The 23,422-nt window shown below is 31.3% G+C and overlaps 1 protein-coding gene across 3 annotated transcripts in view; it reads right to left on the bottom strand.

The window, feature by feature from the left end:
- Window positions 1-636: 636 nt before the first annotated feature.
- Window positions 637-23,422, bottom strand: part of LOC129804042 (protein yippee-like) — a 58,838-nt gene continuing 36,052 nt past the window's right edge. For all 3 annotated transcript variants that reach the window (XM_055851052.1, XM_055851051.1, XM_055851050.1), the window contains 5 exons: window positions 13,690-13,919; window positions 10,840-11,118; window positions 10,704-10,747; window positions 6,408-6,516; window positions 637-6,343 (listed from right to left, as the gene is read on the bottom strand). In XM_055851052.1, coding sequence (XP_055707027.1) covers window positions 6,254-6,343; window positions 6,408-6,516; window positions 10,704-10,747; window positions 10,840-10,941 — 345 coding nt within the window. In that variant the 5' untranslated portion in view covers window positions 10,942-11,118; window positions 13,690-13,919 and the 3' untranslated portion in view covers window positions 637-6,253. The remainder of the gene's footprint in view (window positions 6,344-6,407; window positions 6,517-10,703; window positions 10,748-10,839; window positions 11,119-13,689; window positions 13,920-23,422) is intronic.

The following is a 23,422-nucleotide window of genomic DNA, read 5'->3' as shown; positions in this document are numbered from 1 at the left end:
CATCTCAATATATGTTTTTTAATGTTTCATTTCAATGGCAAGATGCACAAATATATAATAGCTGCATAAATTTTATTTTCCATGTAAGACATTTTCATCAAATTCACGATTATTTCTGTTTTTTTTATGTTTAAATATTTCTTCTATGAAGTGTTTTATGTAATCTCCATAATTTCTTTTGTGCTGGTTCTAATTGATGTTGACGATTCTCTTTTTGTTAATCCTTTCTTGGCAATAGAGAAAAGAATATTGCATTTTTTTTCTGGGAAATTAGTTAAATATTAGCTATATTCTTTAGTTTATTTGGGATTGTATTCTATCAAATTTATCATCATGTGTTCCTTTTTTTTTAATTCTTGTCTAAAATGTTATAAAGGCCTCAAAATTGAATTTTTATCATCAATAAGTTTTCTCTGTCTTGGATAATTTCGATGTTTGATCATTTCCTCAAGAAATTTCTGTGTCAACATCAATTTTCCCATTTATTTATCTTTGCTTCCAAAAAATTATTTAAAAAAAATAAATGATTGTTATACTCACGTTCTGGAAAGTAAAAACAAAACTCAAATTAGATGATGATGTCTACAAGAAATAAAAAGAAAGAAAACAGAAAACCAATAAAATAAAAAAAGGTAATTTCAGCTCAGTAATTATTTAATAGAAAAATTCATTATAATTCTAATTTATCATAAAAATAGCAGATTGTGTGTGTTTCAAAAAATTAAAACAAACATCAATTAATTCTACTAAAAAATGTTAATAATAAAGTTCCACAAATATTTTCAGATTTTCAAGTATTTTTTTTAAATTTTTTTTTCTTTTACAAGTTTAATTTTATGTATATCACACGTTTCCTCAATAGGTTTGGTCTCACCATTCAAAAAGAAATTTTCAAATCTTCCTTTTCTTCATAGCATTATTTCTTCCACATATTCTCTCTCTATAATTTTCTCTGTCACTACTTTAGATTCATATTTTTCCATACATTTTTTTTTAGAGTTATGTTTTTATAGAAGTTTCTCATATCACAATTGCACAGTTATACATTTAATATTAATATAATTTATTTCATTATATTTTCTTTATTCTAATCATATTGATTATTGTTAATAAGTTCTCTTATGCTTAATGTGTCTAATATGAAAATATTTTAATTCTTTCTCTTTTTCCATTGAAAAAATACGAATAGCAAAGGTTTATCGCAATAAAAGTAATTAAATTTCGATAAAATTTCTTTCCTCTCCTTCTTACCGAAAGCAAAATTTACAAAAAAAAATTGCAAATCGGAATACAAAATCCATTCGGCAAAAATTAACTCTTGCAATACATCCAAAACTTAATTTTCATATCAAACTATAAAAAAATGTAAATAAAAAAATTGCATTGATTTCTTGTTCATTGAAATTCACGTAATCTAATTACCATCGTCAGCTTACATTTCCAACATCTAACACCGTATCAGTTACCGCTTTTTTATTCTTTTTTTTTAACATTCATTATCACAAAAATTATGTTTCGTTTATCTCACAAACAAAAATTTAAATTGTCAGAAAAAAACCTTCCAGTTTGTTTTTCTTTTCTACTTCTTATTTCTCACCAAAAACCTAGGCTCAATGAAAATAGAAAGAATTCCTTTCACTCTCTTATAATTTATACGCATAGCCTGTCGAGAACACTACAATATTCAGCATTTCCTCTATATAATCAAGAGAAGTGATATATTCTTCATGGTGTGAGATTTCCTAATTGCAACAGCGAAAACTAAATTGAGGTTATGTTAATATAAAGCGACAACTTGGGAAACATTTTGATTATATTGAAATAATTTTAATCCTTCATAATTTATAGGAGGTATTCTTAATTATTTATTATTGGTACATAACCTCAAAAACAGTAGCTTGAAAACATCTTTTTCAGTTTTGGAACATTTGCAAAGTTCTCGTTTGCATATATAAGACACCATCTCAGAGTTATATAGTTATGGAATTTATTCTCTTTTGACCAATAGGTTAATTGAAAAACTTTTAGGTTATGCTAAGCCTAGCCTCAAAACTCAAAGTTTGTAGTTGCAGAATCTTTTTGTCTGTTACACATGTTTTTTTTGTTGATTGAACAAAACAAACGATCAAGAAGTTCTGTATTAAGCGAATCTAACCTCAAAAACCTAATTTATCGTTTTAAATTAAAAGTATTTTTGAAGTGTTTACTAAATTCTGAGGCAGAATGGACTGTAATATTTTGTTTTTAAAGAGAATAATACGTGTTATGTTGAACTTGAAAGTTTTCTGCTATGATCTTGCCTCTTTGTTTTCTAAATGCACACATTCGAGGTAGCATATATAACCTCAAACTTTAGAAGATTTTCAGTACTAAATTAGAGGACCGGGCCCTATGTTTTATGTTTCAAAATGTGTTGTAGATAACACTGTGCAACAGCCACAAATGGGATGGAAAATAATGAGTAGTTTCTTGTTCCTTGGTATGTCCTGAACATTTCTCCCGAAGAAACTTATTGTCCATCACCTCAAGTTTCTGAGATATCTTAAGAAAAAGATCTTTAAGAAATTTTTCGAAAAATTTGAAAAAAACTTGTTTATGATCAATAACGGTACATCCTAGGATTTTGGTATCAAATGATAACTCAAGGATGTGTAGAGGAGGATTTAAGGACAATTTTCCTGGAACCTCGCATATCCCTATCTTTTCATTTTTTTAGATTTGTTTCATAAACCCCTAAATATCCTCCAAATCCATGAAAAGGATGCGTGGGACGACTTGAATCCTTTACAAAAATAGTCCCCTGAATATCATAGAGTCGTAAAATATACCGTTATCCAGAAATTACGTATTTGAATGACTTATGAACAACAGAATTTTCTCTCAAAAAATCATTTATTTTATTTTGATTATCTTGTTTTATCGTGATTCTTTATATTTGAGGACTTTTTGTGGAATTTACAATGATTTTGGTGCCCAAATCTCTCGTTAATTCGGATGACATTTTGCCCCGTATGCCCGATTGAGAAAGAATCTACTGTACTGGCACAACATTCAATGAAGGAACTAGGCCTTCCCGCAAGGGGATTTCTAGACATGCATTATTTTTTTATTGTACGGGATGAGGTTGTCTTGTCAGTCTCATGCCAGTGAATCTCTCTGGATGCAATCCGAACACCTTTAACGCCAGAAAAATTCCTGGTGACCTAAAGGGGATTCGAACCCGGGACACTTGCATCATAGACCGAGTGCTCTACCACTTGACCCATTGAGTGCCCATTGTGTATATTTTGCACAATTATTTTAAGTTAGTAAAAACATAAATCTGTAATGTGAGGTTATACTGAACATAACCTTAAAAAAGGTATTTCAACTTCAAATAGAAAAAAACTTCAAAATTCTCCAAAGATGGAAAGATTATTCTCACAAAGCTGTCCATTGTCAAGAGAAGTAGTTGGATTTTAATTTTATTCGGTGGACAGACATTTTAAAAGTCTTGTTTCTAATCTGAAAGATATCAAATTGTAACCTTGAAGTCTTTCAATCTGTCAGGTAATTTAGAGAATGGGCCCCATTTGTTAAAAATGACATTAAAATATCTTTTGTAACCTAACTTCCTTGTGGAGCATTCCTTATGAAATGACCACTAGGTTATGAGGCTTTTAGGTTATGTTTTAGGTAGTTACATTTGCAACAAAATCTTTAGATCACTGGAGTATTAATGTGTCTATCCAGTTGTATCTCTTTTTTATTCAGAGCTTATTTTTGATTTTGCAGCATAACCTAACTCGAACCAGAGAGGTTAGAATTAAGATAATAAAACTTCCATTTTAACTTTCTTTGCGAATTTATAAAAAAAAATCTGATGTTTCAAACTAAGTTACAGTTCAAACTTTTGTGTCCGGACCCAAAATCTAAAATAAAAACTTGCTGTTCCATACTTTTCCTACTTTTGAGGTTATGTGTAGCACATCCTGGAATTTCTAAACCAAGTTCTTAGTCAAATAAGAAAATAAAGTCCAATATATCAAAGTATTCCAAATTAAAATTTAATTGAAACCTACAATAAAACTTTTATAGGTTATGTCATTTTAAGATCAACTCATGGAAAAATTTTGCAACATAACCTTATGTTTGCTGCAAAGTCAAATCGAATTAACTTTTATTGGACTAGCAATAAAATTTCAATGGGTTATACAGCTGTTAGGTTGTCTTGAAGTCAATGTTTTCAACATAACTTTTAATTTTTTATGAAGCAATAAGATTTTTATAGATTGTATTTATTTTGAGGTTAAAATCCCAATCAAATTTTGTAACAAAATGTTTTTTCTAGCTTGATGAACTTCTTTCACGTAGCTAAAGAACATTGATTGTGCTTCTGAAATTGTCAGAATCTGCTAAATGCTGGTGCAATTAGAAAATCCCACAACTGATTCTAACATTTAAGAGTTCCATTTTCATGTCCTTAAAGATTTCTTATTACGAGATAATATTTCACTAGTCTATTTCATGCTTATTTTTTATTTTTTTCCCCCATTTAACAGTGTTGGTAGTGGTTTTTGCTGTTTATTTGCATATTGTATTTAACTATTATTTGTTTTATTTTCCTTTTTAATTTAAGGTTTTATTTTATTTTATCTTTTCTTTAAGAGCGACATTTTTGTTTGGCAGTTTTCATATTTAGTTTCTTTTTTTTCCATTTATAATAGAAAATATTTGTATTTGTTGTTCTTGGTATTCTCTTCATCTTCTCCAAGAATGATTGATATTTTTGATAAGATAAAGAAAAATTTCATGAATATTCATGACAACAAAAATCGTTGTTGAATCTTGGTTGTTTTTCAGCTTTTTTTTCTCTCGAAAATTAATTTCAATATTAATATTTTTTTCTATGTTATTTCACGTATTTTTTTCTTATATTATTCTCTCCTTCACGTGTTAAGAATAATTTAACATTCCAGCAATTATGTAAGAAAAAATATCAGCTAATAGTTTATTTAGGAAAAAAAGGTGAATGACAGCGATATTGCGGTACAAGAAAACTTGCCACCAGCCATTCTATTCTCTCTGCTTTCCCTTTTTTCCCCTTTATATTTAATTCAAGGAATAACTTAGGGTAAAAGTTGTAAAAGTCCTCTGAGCATTTTGTTAAAAAAATAAATGAAACGTATTTGAACGGTAGAAATTTGTTGTCAAAGTGAATAGAAAACCGATGCAAGAATTTCTGTTGCCGAAATAAGCACCGTGAGCCTTAAATTTTAAATTCGCAATAATTTTTCTTTTTTTCTCTCTACTGGCTTTTCTTTTTCATTTCTAATATCCCCCATTAATTTGCCAATTCTATAAGGAAATAGTAATTAGAAGAAAAAAAACAACAAGTGCAAAAATTTAAACTAAAACGATGCAATTTCCGGAAAAATTTCGCCATTTCCAGAAATTTCATTTATTTATCAGTCTATAATGCAAAGTTTTATGATTTAATTTCATCATCTCATCATTTACCATTCTTGCCAAATTTACCATTCTCATTTCTTGGATTGTTGGAGAAACGCTAAATTTTTTTTTGAAATTTAAAAAATCAAAATAAATTAACAAACTGACTAAAAATTCATTTTAAAAATAGTTGTATATATTGTCAAAGAAGTCAAAATGTCCAATTTGCAAGTTTGCAAAGTCAAATTTAATTTTGAAAAAAATCTGTATGAATAAAATAAGAGAAAATTGTTTATCTCTTGTATGAGGTCCCCATATTTTTCCATTAAATCACCATAAAATAGATCCCAAAGGATTCACAGTCTCCATTCTTTACTCAACATACAATTTCAGTGTAAAGAATTTTGGAGGAGACGTTCAGGGGTAAGGGGGGGACCTATTGGCATCTATTGTGAACATTTCCATCAATATCCATTGAACACATTCTCATATTACAGAAGATGTGATGTGTTGCAATGGGGATGGAAGATTGTTTGTTGTCTCCAGAAAATTTGTTTGACGTGAAAAAAGAAAAAGCTTTGAAGAAACAATCCCCATTTTACAAAAAAAAGAAAAGAGTCCCTTTTTCACACTCTCTCAACTCTCTTTCTCCTCTGCATCGTCAAAAGGGATTTTTCTCATCAACTTTCTCGCATTCTTTTCTCTCTTTTTTTCTTGTTCCTCTACGCAAAAAACACGCGCTTTTCTTAAAACTTTCACTTCACTGCATGGGACAAATTTGCGTGGGATGATGGGATTCAGCCATGTGGCAGGCGCTCATCGATCAATCCCAGCCATTTTCCTTAATCATATGTGCCAATTCGATAATATATTTGCCCTCCTTGTACTTCTGACTCGACTCAAAGGCATGCTCCTGCAGAAAGACAAATTTGCATTTATATTGCAAAATCTTACTTTTTTCTTTACTTTTCCCTTACATATTTCCAGCCAAGAGGCGTTTTACAGCATTCACAGTAAATATCTGCAACTGCATGGAGTCCTGTTAGTAATACTCTCTCCTCTGCTTGACCACACGCCACATTAACTCTGTCGAGAAAATAAAACAATCTTGAAACTGTCTGTTAAGTTTTTACTGCTTCAACTTGTTGCATTTAAAAGGGGATAGCAAACAGTACAAGCTTGGCGGAATATTCTAGTCTGCACATTTATTTAATTTCCTTGGAGGATTAATTTTGAACCTTTCAGGGCTTATTTTAAACCCCAAAAGTTTTGTTGTGAAGAAAAGACATTAATTGTGAGCGTTTTTGAACAGACCTCTGTTCGTTTGGTCACGGTAAAAACTTTTGGACACTGACCAATATATTGGAACAAGTTTTTTTGGAAAAGATTTTTTTCTTCCAAAAAGTCTTCTTTACAGTTTTATTATGTAATGCAATTATAATTTTGTTAGAGTTTTCTTTTGGAACCGTTTTGATACAGTGGAATGTCTACAAATTTGAGTTGATTTCGTTTTATACAAATTTGTTCCTGAAATTTGGAACAGAATTTGTTGCACTCGGCGGTTTTGTCCCCACTTTCAGGAACAAATTGGTACATTTTCTTTATAACAACATTATTCCTACATCTGTAACATATATGTTCCAAAAATTTTCGGTGTCCGTGGACGAGCAATTTTTGGAACGAAATTGTTACTCATATGGGGAATCTTTTTGTTCCCATTGTCGGAAACAATTTCGTGTAAGTGCTTTCGTCTTACAGTTAAGGCCTATACTTCAGTCGAGATGGATTTCGGTGGCGAAAGTTCATAAGGAACATCAAATAAAAATCAACTTAAAAGTGTTTTATACAGACGCGTGCATGATGAAATCATATGCGAGTGCTGGCAGCAGGAGGGGAAGGGAATCTCGAATTAAAAAAGTGGAACCATATAGCACGAAAATTGCGATAGATTTGGCGTCCTCCTAGCTTCGTTGGTGACGAGTGACTGAGTGTGAGAGGATGAGGGATACGATTTTATATACTAGACGAGCTATTTATTGGAACAAATTCGTTACTAATATTGGGTATCTTTTTGTTCCTCCTAAAAGGTACAAATTTGTTCCAAAAATTTTCGGTGTCCGTGGACGAGCTACATTTTGGAACAAATTCGTTACTAATATTGGGCATCTTTTTGAGTCTCGTAAAATGAACAAGATTATGCCAAAAATTATGGTGTCCGTGGACGAGCTAATTTTTGAAACAAATATTTGACGAAATTTTTTACCATGTACGTAATCCCAAGAATTTTTGTGTTTATGTACATACGGAGGCGACAATTGATTCCCTAGAGATTCCCTACTCGACAAATTTCATGCAATTAAGTCTTTCACGATTAATTTTAAAAAGTTGGGTTCATTTAAAATTTTTAAGGGTTGTTTTTAAACTTAAAAACGTTGATTTTGAAGAAAAATTGTTTATTTGGAACTTTTCAGGGTTAATTTAGTTAATTTCGACCCTCAAAAGGTTCATTTTGAAGACATATAAGTTCATTTTAAAAATTTTAGACCTGACTTTTAACCTCTAACAGTTCCTTTAAAAAAAAATTAAACCTTTCAGTGTGTGATTTTCAACTATAAAAACCAATAAGTTTCTTCATTTAAAACCTTCCATGGTTGATTCTGAAGCCTAAAAATTCATTTTTTGAAAAAAAAAAGATTTATTGTGATCCCTTCAGGGTTGATTTTGAACCACGAAAGGTTTATTGTGAAGAAAAGAGGATAATTTTAAATCATTCGGGATGAAATTTGAACATAAAAAGATTGAGTTTTACGAACAAAAGGTTTATTTAAAGCTTTAAGGGTTAATTTTGAATATCAAAAGGTTTATTTTGATGAAAAAGGTTTCATTTTGAATATTTCAGAGCTGATTTTTAATCCCAAATTAAATAATAAATTTTGTTAAGAAAAAAATATTAAATCTTTCCGATTTGATTCAGAATCTTGTTCTGAACACCAAAAAAAAGTTGATATGTAAAATCATTTGGAACTTCTCATGGGTGATTTTAAACCCTGAAAAGTTTTAGGGTAGATTTTGAGCGCCGAAAAGTTCATTTTGAAGGAAAAGTGATTCTTAAACAGATCAAATATTATCCCCAACTCCAAAGGCCACAGTGAACCTTTCATTTTTACTAGAGTAAATAGAAAAATCTCGAACGTGAATATCCAAAAATCCAAAATCTCAAATAGGTCGAAATCCCAAATACCTAAAATCTCAAATGGATCAAAATGCCGAAAACCAGAATCCCGAATTTTTAAAAATGCCATGGGATCTCAGGCGATTACACCCGCGCTTGCTGAAGGCAAAGGGAAATTTTCTGTATTCCAGGAAATAATTCCACAATTTTTTTGCTCCGTATAAATTGATCCTTTCAATATTTTAACCATTCGAGATCATAACTTTTGAAATTTTGGCTTTCAGAACTTTGGTTTTTACGAGATTTTTTCGTTCGAAATTTTGGCTTTCGAGATTTTGACGTTTCCGGATTTTATCCATTCGGAATTTAGACCCATTCGGGATTTTCTTTTCGAAATTTTGGTTTTTCGGGATTTTGGTGTTCGGGCTTTTCTGTTTCGTGATTTTTGATTTTGAAATTTTGGGTAGAAACGATAAAAGAACTCAAGTCCTCTGAAATTGATCTATACCAATCCATACTGATATAAAATAAAGGCAGGAATTTTTCTTGTCTCTCAGGAGAACTGAACATTCGGTATTTATTCGTTTTTACTGAAACTAATAGCCCACAGGGCCTTCTAAACTTTTTTCTGTTTTGAAAATATTTAGGAATATTACAGAAAACAAGATATATCGAAAAGAATTTATGTAAAAAACCGTCTGATGTTCGAAATTTTAAGCCAATTAAAATATTAAAAGGGTGTTGTTTTCAATTTTTAATTTAACTAGTAATAATAACTTCTAGAAGGAAAAAGAAAATATCGTAATATTCTAAAATGCATATTTATATTTAGTAAAAACCTAAATATTCTGTTAAATCGAAAATATAGTAAGTTCAAACAGAAATTACTTTCAGTAATCATACGGCAAATATTTGAAATTCAAATTGCGCTTGACGATTTATTTTCGAATAAGCTTGTTTTAGCTTTGTCTTTTCGAAAATATACTCAAAGATTATTACTGCGTTGAGTTATTTAGACAAAATACTACAATACGACAGATTACTGTATCTTTTAGAGATTTTAATGAGGTATAAATAATTATGTATTATGTTGCTAAAATTTTCTTATAGACAGAAAATAAAAATTGTCTCTACTGACACTTGTGACATTCCAAAATTCGAAAAGAAAACAGGTCTCATCTTTACATCTTAAAACCGATCTTTCAATAATGCTTTAATAATGTTCAAAATACATTTAAATCAACGACATAATAAGTAATTAAATCAATAGTCTTGCAGAATAAATCATTAAGATTGGTCATGGCACTGCTACTTACGAAACTCCTAATAAAAAATAATGTTTTACTATTTTTTTGTTTCTAATAGTTCGAATTGTGGTTTTACTGTTTGAACTTCTAAGTGGTACCTAATTAAATATTATTGTTAAAATTTAATTAAAATCTTAAACCACCAAAGACGCATTGACAAAACAACTGTAATTAGAAAGACTCGAGATCATTCTTCTCATCGAAATTAACTAACTTTATTAATATTGTAAGGCACACGAAGTTGTCCTGCAATTAAACTAATTGAAAGAGCCAAATTGGAGATAAAGCACGAATAGGCCTATGATAGCTTTGATCCTTTTCATGTAACTTATTAATCCTTGAAACTAGGGATGCATGCAAATTCGATAGTGAATTTAATTGGTTTCGTCACGATTTAATACCCTCAAAGTTCAACTTGCAATCGATTTTGCAAACACTCCGAAACTATTTAAAAAGAATCTCAGCTATCATAAGGTTATCTAGGTAGAAATGGATCTGAAATAATGACTTTCTCCGCGTAATTAGAGATTTACCTGATAAAAGTATATCGGAAATTCAAATCAACTGCGTATTTTAACGATAGAAAAGTTCACTGTCAGATACTTTTTAGTCCCTGATAGACTTCATTGGCACATGAACAAAGAAATGAAATCTTACAAGAATCGACTAAGAACCCAACAATGTTTAACAAACAAGATTAAATTCAAGATCAAAATCGTGTTCTTTAGCATTTTGTAAGTCTCCCATGTATGTTTATGAAAAAAAAAGACAGAGTAATAATTCATGAAACTTACACGGAATTGAATAAATAGGCTCGTCCTTGACTCCCTTGGAACGACTGAAAAGAGAGAAATTGAGACTCATTGCGGTGCTTGAACTCAATATTGAAGGCAATGCAAGTTGTATTAAGAGAGAGAGGTAAATTCTCACCTTAGATATCAGCTCATCGTGACTAGCTAAATGGGCCCGGCAGTGGACGCAGGAGTAAGTTCTGTTTGTCGGTGGTAGATATGCTTGGAACGTCTTCACCATTGTGCCACCGTTGGCGCCGTTTGTTGAATTTGTGGTCCCACCGTTTGCGTGTCCGCCGTTTGTGGACGCCGCTTCCTCCTTTTTGGAGGTTGTTTTGTTAACAATTAATTTTAGGATGGACAAATAATTTACCAGACAGAAAGAAAAGGACCTTTTCTCATGCAAACAGGGAAGTAACTAAAAAGGTAAAAGAAAAAAAAAGAAAATAGCAAATTATCCACAAATATTTTCGGACAAGAATGTAGCAAAATAAACTCAAAAAAAAAATCTTCTATCAAGGTAATATAAAAATGCTTTGCATTTATGCTGATGTGATGTTCAGAGAATCCAGACACTTAAGGAATGAAGTTCGATTTTCGCCTATCGAATTTGGAATAAAACCTTTGAAGAAACTGACAGCAATTTTGCGCGATATTTTGAACACTTTCTTCTCGAAAATTTAATTTTCGGAATTCATCTTAATAAACTGTCAAAAAGTTTCCGATTCGAACAAAAAAATCTTAAAAATTCAATTTACTTCTCAAAGAAGCTTATTGTACTTAAAAACTTATTGAATTTTACCAGAAACATTGTATTTTATTTCAGCTCAACCGCGTATTCAGAGCAGTATTTTCTTTACCTAAATGTGTCTTGACTAAAAGGGCCTGAACTTGGAAAAAATGTCGAGTATTTTTTCAAAGTTCGAATGGTTAAAATTAATTTGAAATAAATTATTTTTAAAGCAAATTTGTGCAATTCTTGAAATACCAGGCTAAAAATTGTCACTTGCTGCATTTTGAAATTCATACAGAAAATTTTAGGCCCTATAGCGGAATTATTACAAAGTCAAAATGGCTTATTTGGCTTTTGAATTCAATCTTTCATAATTCTTCACTTGGAAGAAGTAGGGTAAATTAAGCTAATTCAAAACCTTCTTCAAATGGAAATTTTTCGCTACTCCAAATGGAAACGTCATTGTTTTCATGATAAATACAGTACTAAATTACTATATTTATAAATTTTCTATACCTCAGTTTCATTATTTAGTTAATTTTGGTCCAAATAAAGCGAAAATCCATTCATATTCACAAATTTTAATTTGTCAATTTTTCAGAAAAATTAAAAGTGTACATTTTCACCATTGAATTTTTCATAGATCGACCATGTTTTCCAATGAAAAACACAATGAGGTGACTGTTGTTTATTCGCTTTGTTTAACATTTTTGTCATATTTCTGGCTAATTTTAATTAAATTAAGTGCTAATCTTTATTGTTAACGGTACGTGAAGTTTTCAAATGAATTAATTACCTATTTCGTGAACAAAAAGGGTTTTTCTTAAGTGTCTGCAAATGCTTCAATAGGAAACCCCGGAAATATGATTTCTTTTGGAGCGATTTTCTTATTGTTTTAGATAAGAAACGGGAAAAGACGAGGAATAAGAACAAATTCTGCGCTTAGGAGTAACTCAACAAGGTTTTTGAAGTCTTTCGTCGCGGTTTCACTTAAACTGTTTGTCTCCAATTAGAAACTTTCCCTTGTCTCCATTTGGCTTAATTTGTTTTCAATAGAAGCATTTTACGCTCGCGTATTTTTCTTGTAAGAAGTTTTCAAATTATATTTAAAGAATTTTCACTAAACAGTCACATTCTAGAAGAGTCAAGGTGCAAATTTATGTAATTCTCCTCAGAAAAAAAATTGAACTTTAAGTGTTAAACCTTCTGTCAAAGTTAAAGCGTCTGGAAATGGTTTTGAATTAGGACATTTACCTTACGGTGCTATTAATGACCGGAATTTGGATATCTACAAGTATCTTTGCCAAATCGCTACACACAAAATGTCGTTAATATTCGAAAAATTCATACCGAATTTTGAATTTTTCAAAAGCTAAAGCTTTTAAAAATTTATGAAATATCACATTAAGAAGATATTACAGGACTTTTCTTTTAATTCTATTTGTTGATTTGATTTGTTTTTACAGTGTACTTAGCTCTTTCGATATCCGTATGATTAGAGGACATAATGTCATTTAGGGTTTTAGAATTTGATCAACTGTTTTTCTATTTTGAGCTTGGTTTGAAGAAAAGGATTTTCTTTGTGGTATATTTACATTTTATTTTGTATTACAATAATTATGCATTGTTTATTAAGAAAGTTGAACAAATTAAAATCATACAGGAGAAGTGCACGCTTAGTAAAAAAAATTGAATTCATCAACCGTCAGTGTTTTGACAGCTGTCAGCCGGATATAGAAGTGCCGAATAACGAAGTACTGAGTGTATTATGAAGATTGATGCATTTAACACCATAGACACTTCACAATTCGAACGGGCAATCACATATGCTCATTCGGAGTTATCGAAATTCGAAATTTCTAATCTTTTTGGCTTTAGAAACCAATCTCCGAATTTCTAAAACTCTGATTTCGAACAGCATAAAAAAAAAGATCGAAAACCGCTTGACGAAGAATTTAATTTGAAATAATTTTACCTTTTTTTGCAACCAATTAGCTAAACAGTTCTTTTTATCAATGGATTTTTGATGAAAGTTGTAGTTTTTCATTACCCAATTTCTTGTTTCTGGAAGTTATAAGGGTTAACCAATAGAAAATGATCATTTCGAATACGGCAAAGTCTTTCAAACATTACATTAATTGATATTTTTTTCTATTGCAATAATGCACTAGCATTTTCAAATAAAAATGAATTAGGCTTAGAAAAGAAATTAAAAGGCAAAATAAAAATTTATATTGGGATTTCTCTGAAACTTACTTGACTTTCCCTATCGATGTCCAGTCCGAAAAACTAAAATATTCCTCCTAAAGAAGAAATTGTCCAGAAAAATGTAGGAAGTCCTACGAAGTCGTTCGTTAATTTGACAACGTGAATCCTTTTCTATGGACCCTGGACAATTGCAAGCTACTTCCTTCTAGCAATACAACTTCCGAATGATGTTTAATGCCGTTTCTGCCGGCTGAAGGCGTGTGTCACAGCTGTGAAACCTACAAAAGTGACGAAAGGAATGCGGGTTAAAAATAAAAGAAAACAAAATTGTATAATTTCTCGAAATGTCAATGACTTATTGATTTCTCTTAATCATAAATGATATATGGCTTCAATGAGTAGAACAATATTAATTTGGAAATTTCCGCCAATGTTATATTGCTATTATCTCAATGAGCTTTAAGAGAGCCTTTTTTCTACTTGATCTTAATTTTTTTTTTTGCAAAAGGGTTATCATGCGACATAAGAGAAAATTTAAGGGGAAGTAAAGTAGGTCACATTGGGGTGGACAGTGTTAATAATTTTCCCATATCATATTAGCACCTGATTCCATCGTGATAACACCAGGAAATCCATCACGCAGATATTAATTATTACACATATTGACATAGAGCAATTGTAGCACTACTTGTACGTGCCAATGAATGGGAAACCTAGAGAGAAGCAGATAATTTTATACCGGGAGTGGGGGAAAATTGATAATCGATAAGTGGATGAAAAACAAAACACAATTAACATCTTGTCATCCAGCTGTCAAGACTATAAATATACAGCTGCAAGCCTCAACAGTTTGCCAATATAAAATCTGCGCATTTTCTCTTATCATACTCCACACAGGAACGTATTTAATCTCCCTTTGTGTTGTATGTTTCACAGACGTATCAACATAGTAGTAAGTTACATATAGGTAACACACAATTTATTTTTGATTCGTAAATATGAATTTGATATTGCAGAGAAAAGAGTAACTAGTTCAAACTTCAAACAGTTCTTCTACCTCACATAACATATTTACAAATCTTAATGCAAAAAAGTTTACCTAAAAATTTAATTTTTCATTTTGCAAAACATATTATGGGATACTTTACAAAAAAATATTAAAAAAAAATGAATAAGATTGACTAATTGTTTATAGGATGTATTTATTCAAAGTTGCTGTTTTAACAAATGTACGAAAAATTATGCAATATTTTAGTAAACAATATTCGACTTTTTTGAATTATCATAGATTGGTGTTTTCACAGATAAAGTATGATTCCCCAAAAGTGTCTCTGGTAAAAGGTGAATGACATTCTACTTGCACAAAATGTCAGGTGATCGAATACTTGAAACGCAATTTCGAATTTTGAAACAAAATTTTTATAGAGTGAAAGGAACGTCTATTGACACTTTAAGAACTCGTGTCAGCACCTATTGACACTCTACTCTGTACCATTTGGGATATAAAATTTGAACTTGTCTGTTTATAGTAAAATGTATATTACAGAAAAAACGTTATATAGATAGATAGATAGATATAGATTTATTTGCTCTTAAACCATCTGCGGCTGCCGCCGACTTCACAACCAACTTATATTTTACTAGATACATTAAATAATATTCAACATTTTGACAAAAGTGTCAATAGGGGTTCCCTGTCGAACAGACATTCCTCCGACCCTACAAGGTATGGAAAATTTATTAATTACTACACTAAAAAGCTGTTAAAAAAAATTACAGTGGTTAAAGAAATTGGCTCCGATCAGTAATAATCTTTCGAAGAGACAAAGCCAGTTCAAGCCAAGCTAAATCTATTCGAATTCGAAAATCTACAGGAAGCCTGAAGTGTAAGTTCACGTACTCGCCGCTTTAGCGCTGATTGTCGTCAATAATGTCAACAAAAGTAAACATTTGCTACAAAAAGTGAATTTTTGTGTAATTTTGTGAAATTTCCGGATGGAAAAACGTTTGAATTGCATTTCATTAAAGTAAATATTCTTTTGATGAACTTGCTCACTTTCATGTAACTCGTCGATTTAAACGTTCAAACTTCCAACGGGGTTTTAGGTAAGTTCTCTCTGATATACTTTCGAATTGGTACAGAAAAAAAACTCAATCGGAGCGAGCTTTCAAATCGGGAATGTTATTAGTGAGCGAGAGGATGGGATAGCAGTATAATGATGGTAGTTACCTTATATAATTTTTCACAAATGTCAAAGTGAAGATTGACTAATGTTCAATTGACATAATACTCGAGACACTTCAAACTTCGGACAGGAAAAATTTCAGTCGCCACGCGGAAGAGACGAGAATCATAAATGTCTATTCAATGACTTTTAAAACCTATCTTCGAAGGTTTTCTCGCTTGGAGAAACTTCAGCTGTGAACGCCTGTAGGGGATTCTGTAATTTTCGTGGCATTGTAACGCGTGACTTCGAAACCTGACAATGCAATTCGAGCTTTCTTTGTCATATCATATGAGTTCGAAAATGTCGAAAATGCAATTCATTGAATTTTTAATGAAAATCCTTTACTTGATGATTTTATGAAAATACAGTACGTCTTTATTGATTTGTTTAACTAAATTTATTGTCATTTGAATTGCCATAAATCTCAAATATGTGACTTCTAACAATGCCACGTGAGCTGAAATACCAATATCACGGCTACAGAATCGCATTTTCGAAAAAGCTCTCCTAATATTCGAACCCAATTTGTCATATGGCATTGCCAGAGTGTTACAGAATTCCCCTCCTGGACACATCTTTCAAATTCAGCTATCTTGTTTCTTTTTTTTGCAAAATTCAGGAAATGTACACATTTGTGCCACGGTTTAAAAAATCAGTAGATCGATCCCAAAGACTAAAGAGATTTTAATTTCTTGATTCTTGAGCACTTTAATAATTTAACACTTTAAAATTAAGTTCGAAAATTCAAAATTCAAATTGAATTTTTCAATAATGAACGACATTTTATATAAAAATAAAATTTTATATTTACCTATTAGTCAAGACACGTTTCATAATTAATGACTGGCTGTAAATTGGACAACTTTCGACAATTATAAATAAATCTTTATTTTCAAAACAATTTGAAGAACTCAACAGTTTCGAAATCATGTTTACAAAAATAAATTCGAAAATAAAAAAAAAATAAAAATCAGCTGTTTAAGGAACTAGAAAGAAAATAAACTATTTTGATTTTTGATTAAAAGTAACACGTGTTAACGAAACTGTAATCTGTATTTTCCACTATCTCTCATTGAAAAGCAAAACAAAATGCGATGAACTGAAAAAATGGTACTGAACTTGATTAGAGTTGACACTGATAAAGTATAAAGAAAATAGAGCTAAGCCGTAAGACTTGTTCAACAAAACTTTTCGTAACCCGGAAGTTTAATGAAATATCTAAACAAAATTTGTAACTGCGAAGAAAACCCTGAAATACGCACTACTAATATATTTTTGGTTTAATATTTCCTTTATCACTAAGGTATTTTTTTTCTATCCATTAAATAACAATTAAATGAAATTGTATTTTTATAACCGACAAGCCACTCAAAAATTTCAAGATAACTTGTTTGGAGTCCATGAGGTTCAATGATTTTATTTCATATACACACCTATTGCATTTGTGCGAAATAGAGAAGAAATATTTATTTAATTATGTGCCAGGAAATTCGTCAATTTATTGTAAAAAAGTGAGAAAGCAAACATTTTATTCTATTTCATGATTTAATGGTTCACGGTTATAATACTAGGACAGTATTGACCGTTTTTTTTATTGATTACAATTCTTTATGTGTGTATAAGAATACAAAAAAATCAATACTATCTCCTCTTGCAAATTTAATTTATGATTATAAACAAAAGTTTACTATCAGAAAATACCATGTTCAGTGAAATCTATTTTTAACAGTTTGGCGACCAAACGTAACATGTGAGTCAAGGACATTAAATTGTTCATCATTATGTTTTCTTGAATATCGAAGGTTCGCACGAGCAAAAAAAAAACTAAATTGATTACTAGTTTTGGAGTAGGGGAGTGCAAGGCAACTTGAATAGGAATGATGTGGCAGAATTTTAATTCTTAAGACTTAACCTATTAATTTGTATGTCGTTATAATCAATATTGAGAAGAGCAACCGGAAGAAAGTCCTTGAGTTCACAAGTATAGTCATTTGAACTGATAAGTACGATAAGTACATTCAAATCAGTTTTTGAAAATTATTTGAAAAAAATATTAGCTAATTATTTCTAATTCTTAGATCTTTTTGGTTTTGTTTCGCACCAAAAAATAATAAGAAAGAGAAAATCGTTCGTTACATATTGAAACTCTGGGTACTTCGAAATTTGAACAGGAAATCTTCCAATTTACAGTTAGAGGTTAATTACAATAGGGTCTTGGATAAAACGTAAATAAAAAATAAATAAGATTGAGTAATTGTTTATAGGATGTATTTATTCAAAGTTCCTGTTTCAACAAATGTACGAAAAATTATGCGATATTTTAGTAAACAATATTCGAACTTATTTGAATTATCGTAGATCCATGTTCTCACAGCTAAAGTATGATTCCCCAGAAGTGTCTCTGGTAAAAGGTGAATGACATTCTACTTGCACAAAATGTCAGGTATTCGAATACTATCTACAGAAGCAGATCTTGAAAAAATCGAAAATCTATCTAAAGATCCAAAGAAGAGACTTTCTTACTTCTTATTACTTTCGCAAGGTGGCGGAAGTTACATCCTGTTCGAATTTCGAAGTGCTCAAGTGTCAAAATGTGACGATCTTCACATTATTGTGAGGAAAAAACAGAAAGACGTTTACTGTTCTTGCCCCAGTGGCCCCAGTATTTAGTCACTCCATAATCACTGAGTAACTCTTTTGCCAGCTTTTTAGTGTGATATTTGTTAAATTTTCCCCACTTTGTTCGAAAATTTAGTATGAAAATTCTAAACTGAATTTGAATTCTTCGAACATCAACGATTTTTTGTGCAAATAGATGTTCCATTTATCTTTCATCCAAGACACTATTGGAGAATCAAAATCTACTTCTGTTTGGGCGCAATGAAACTCTTTTTGCGCAGTTTTTGATGTTCGAAGAATCCAAACCTAGTTTCGAATTTTCAAACTAAATTTTCGCACAAGGTGGTTAAGTTTTATAAAGTATCACATTAAGGTGTTAAATTCAATTCAATTCAATTCAAATTTATTTCAATCAACTGTTTGCGGCTGCCGACCGACTTCACTACAGGTCTCCCCAGGAAAACGGTAAAGGTATTGCTTAGTGATTATGAGGAGAATTATAATTAAATGAGCCTTGTTGCTTTAATTTCAAGAATAATAAGATGTAAAAATATCTTGTGTTTGGTTTTCGAAACCGATCTTCGAATTTTTTAAACTGCATTTGTAAATAGCCAAATTTTGTGTTAGCTCTCGAAACCGATCTTCAAATTTTTTTTTCTTCAGGAAACTCTACTGGAAAGCACTCACATTACTCCGCTTTCCCCTAAATACTCAAAATATGTATAATTTATTGGATTTTTACAATGCGAAACCTTCAGGTTTTTTCCTTTTCAAGTGTACTTATAATACCCTCAAAACAATTTTCATATATGCACCAATTAACCTTCTCATCGCAAGTTTTGCGGTATTCTATTTTCAACCTAATTGCAAAACAAAAGAGAAGCCGGTAACAGGTAGTTCTTAGTACAATATGAAGAGTCTTCGAAATGGGAAAAGCAATTATGAAAATAAAGGATAAAACAATAGAAAATCGATAAGTTCTCTACGTGGTTGTTAAATTGTAGATAGCTATTTGAACTGTGACCAATTGCACGTTGCCTCTCACCAACGAGGTTTTTGACACGCAAAATGATCTAAAACGAAGGTCAAGTTCGAACACTCTCCAGTCTGACCACAATTGAAAATTATGTAGCTTTCACAAATTTCCCTGTCCAAAGTGTCACCTTTTGCTTTAATTGATGACCACTCTTTGGCCAATCTCATGTACCTCCTCTTTGCAATTGTTATTTCATCCTGACAAAATAACCAACGAGTCACATAAATCGATTTAATGAAGCTTTCAAGTTCACCGAATTACAATACCCACAAACATCCCACCCACCAATTTCTGGGCCACTTCAATGGGATTAATTTTGAAGAGAACTCGATGAATTCTCATTAAAATTCAATTTTGCTAAATTCTGTGAAATTATTTTACAATTCCCTCAGCCTTTTTTTCTCGTTCACATCATATATTCATCGACACGCAAGAAAAATGTCATGTTTCAGATCGATTTTCATTCCATTCAACGCAATTAATTCAAAAAATCCCAGCTATAATTTCCATTTCATCAATTGACATTTCTCTCAAGTTCCCAAGATATTAGAAAAAATATATTTCAGAGAGGAATGTAATTTATTAAATCAACAATAAAAAAAATAAATAATAATAAACGCGTGTTTGATTATCAATTGCTATTTTTGTGTTAAGTGCTACGTTCATTATCATTTTGATTTTTATTTCCTGCCTACAGCAATACTATGACAAATTGATAAGAATGACTGAATTATCAATGACTGAGTTTAAAATATGTCACAATACATTTGCAATTAAACTCTCATGGCAAATATCATAAAATTAAAAGCACTAATTTAATTTTATCAGCTGTTTGCTTCTTATGTGTTAAATTTCTGTCAAAATAAAACATACTCTTACATGTTCCACGGCACTAATAAATTAAAGACTGAAAAATATATAAGGGGTGGGGAAGAATTTCTACACCATTAGGAATTAAAATATATATATTATGATAAGTCGGAAAAGGTGTATATACCGCTCACAAGTTATTGTAAGGCCGGCTTCAGACCTAAGACTTATAGCCATATGTGGAAATAAGCCGACGTTAATTGCAATCAATAGGGAAATCCGGAAGTCGTCGGGAAGAGACAATTACACATGGAAACACATCAACTATCTCCAGAGCTTTCGGCTTGGTCTCCAAGCCTTCATCAGTGGTCAAGTCTTGCAATTTTTCTCTGAGAATCGTTCAGGACCCAAGACGAAGAAGAAGATCCGAAAATTGTGCCAAATATTACATAAAAATTGTAAAAGACAGTGTAAGAATAGTGCCCCTGTTCCCTCTCATGTCCTGTTGTAATCCAGACCAAAACCCTGAACGAGTCTCAGAGAAAAATTACAAGACTTGACCACTGATGAAGGCTTGGAGACCAAGCCGAAAGTGCTGGAGATAGTTAATGTGTTTCCCTGAGTAAAATAGCATAAATGTGGTTGCTCAATTAAATTTTAATTCAGCAAATTATAATGTTAAAATTGGTCATTAATTTAAATTTTATTGCAATTGAACAAGTATCCTTTTGAACCAAATTGTTCTTATTAAATTTATTTACTCGTAATTAATTATTATTTGTGGCCAAAAAATAGGACAAGTACTGCAATTTAGTGATAAACTTGTACGCGAGTGAAGCTTCAGTTTCGGGAGTAATTTGCTAAGTTCCTCCAAAGTCATTATTGTGCCAAGAAATCTCCTGTTTATATGACTTCACACAGATTTTCAACAAGATGTATGAGAGTCCCTTTATCAGCCTTTTCCCTACAAATCTTTCTTCTGGCTTTGGGGATCCTTCTGAATAACAGATAAGTGACTTATAAGACATTCTAAGTACTATCACACATTTTCCGGAGTCATTCACAATCAAAAATCTAGCGGCAATATTTAAAATTGAGCAAATTTCTTGCAAAATGTGTCTTGGCTGTGAGAATTTTCAAGTAAATTCTAGAAATCTTATAGTGCTCAGTTGGCTCAATTAAATTTAAATTTAAATTGTGAAAATCCTAGTGTGATAGCACCGATAGAAAACTAAGGTATATATTAAAAAGCACATTTGAGTGCCAAAAAGTTTACAAACACCAAAGTTTAAGATAACCTCTAGGTAGTCGTAATTATATTTTAGAACCGTCTTAGCCATATGATTTAAACGACAATGCTAAAGCCTAGGATCAACAACAACAGTTCACAATAGCATGACTTGAGCTTGTACGGCCTTGATGTAAAGCTCGAAAATGTGCTAATTTTTTTATGTTGATTGTCACTTAAAAACGTTGAATTTCCGACACGATAAAAAAGTGTCTTTTTGCTGTTGCAGACGTTATATTTCGTGATTCATTGACCTAAAGGATGGAGGAAAACCCGTTGGATTTTAAAAGATAAAAAAAATATACTCCTCTGACCTCATTATTTGCAAAACTTCTTGTATGACTTACATGATGAGTGCAAAAAAAATGTTAAAAAAAATCAAAGAACCGCAAGATGATGAATAAGACGAGAAATAATAAAACACATACAAATAGCAGGAAAGAATTAACGAAATTGTAAATTGCGCCACATTCACACGGGGAATTTGAGAGATTATATACTACACATTTCATAATAGCAGATCCGTTGTTTTAGCTTCCATGAATTCGAGCATAGACAGAATCTCAGAGAATTTTGTTACATAGGGTGATAGTATGATTTATAGCTAGTAAAGTATTTATGGAAGTTTTGCAGAAATCTTTATTACAAAATGATTTTGGAGAAGCACAAAATTAACAGTATTCAATTTCAATTAGATTTTTAATAACCTAGTAATTTTCAATAACCTAGCTTTTTCTTTGTGCCTTTTATCGTTTTGCCAAATAAAGACAAAACAGAAAACACCGAAAAAGGATGTAGGGGAAACTGGGGCACCACCAAACCCTAATTTTTATTTCTAAACTATCTCGACCATTCCTTCAGTGGACAAGCATCCCTATAGTGCCTATAAATTCCTATCGGTCTTATCCTCTGATATCCAATATCCGATTAAAAAATCGCAGTGTTTGGTGGTCCTCATGTTTAGTGGTGCCCCAGTTTCCCCTATGAGGTATTGTAATGTAGATCGAGACCGCAACAGTTCGTATTGGGAAATCTCCAAAACATGTGCTCACGGAGCCTATCGCAGAGCCAAAATGAAGGTGATAGAAAAGAAACGTGTGATAGAAATTCTACATTATTAGTTAGGACTTAGAACGAATCCACGAAAATGTCATTCAGAGACGAAAGAATGAAGAAAAGTCCAACCCTACTTATTCATCATTTGGATATTATGACAAAAATCACCTAGGATCACAAGCTTAAGACCTCTAAACATTGGCAGTAATTTTCGACAAAAATTGCATTTTTGACAGAATTTTGACGTTTCGACCTAGAGCACTGCATGCAATTTCCTTACAAAAAACAGTCTTTGTCAAAAATTGCTCCCAATGTATAGAGGCCTTTAGTCCCAACAGTTAAATCCCTTGCTTTTCGAAGTGGCGCCGATTCTACGTAAAAGCATTTCATAAGTATTTCCTAATTTCTCAGAAATTTTTGCTAAAAAATTAAATAGAAATAATAAAAAAATTAAAAGTTTGAAAAAAGCCTTTAATTTTACTTTCATTTTTATGGTTTGTGAAATTATAAAGCGTTTACTCTATCGAAGTCGCACTACGATTTGAAATTTATTTTGAATCTTCAAAGTTTAACGTGCTTTTCTCTAAATCGTACACGTGCTTGCATTCGGAGTTTCCGCAAGAGAAAAGACATTCGAAGATCGGTTTCGAAAAGCCAAAGCGCCACAGGATTGACATTTTTAATTCATGTTTTGCTCGCGTGGTGGCAGAAGTGTTTCCTCAAAATAAGAATCAAAGCAATAAG

Source organism: Phlebotomus papatasi, chromosome 2 (genome assembly GCF_024763615.1).
Source record: "Phlebotomus papatasi isolate M1 chromosome 2, Ppap_2.1, whole genome shotgun sequence".
NCBI classification, from domain to species: Eukaryota; Metazoa; Arthropoda; class Insecta; order Diptera; family Psychodidae; genus Phlebotomus; species Phlebotomus papatasi.
This window is presented reverse-complemented; position numbering and strand designations above follow the sequence as displayed.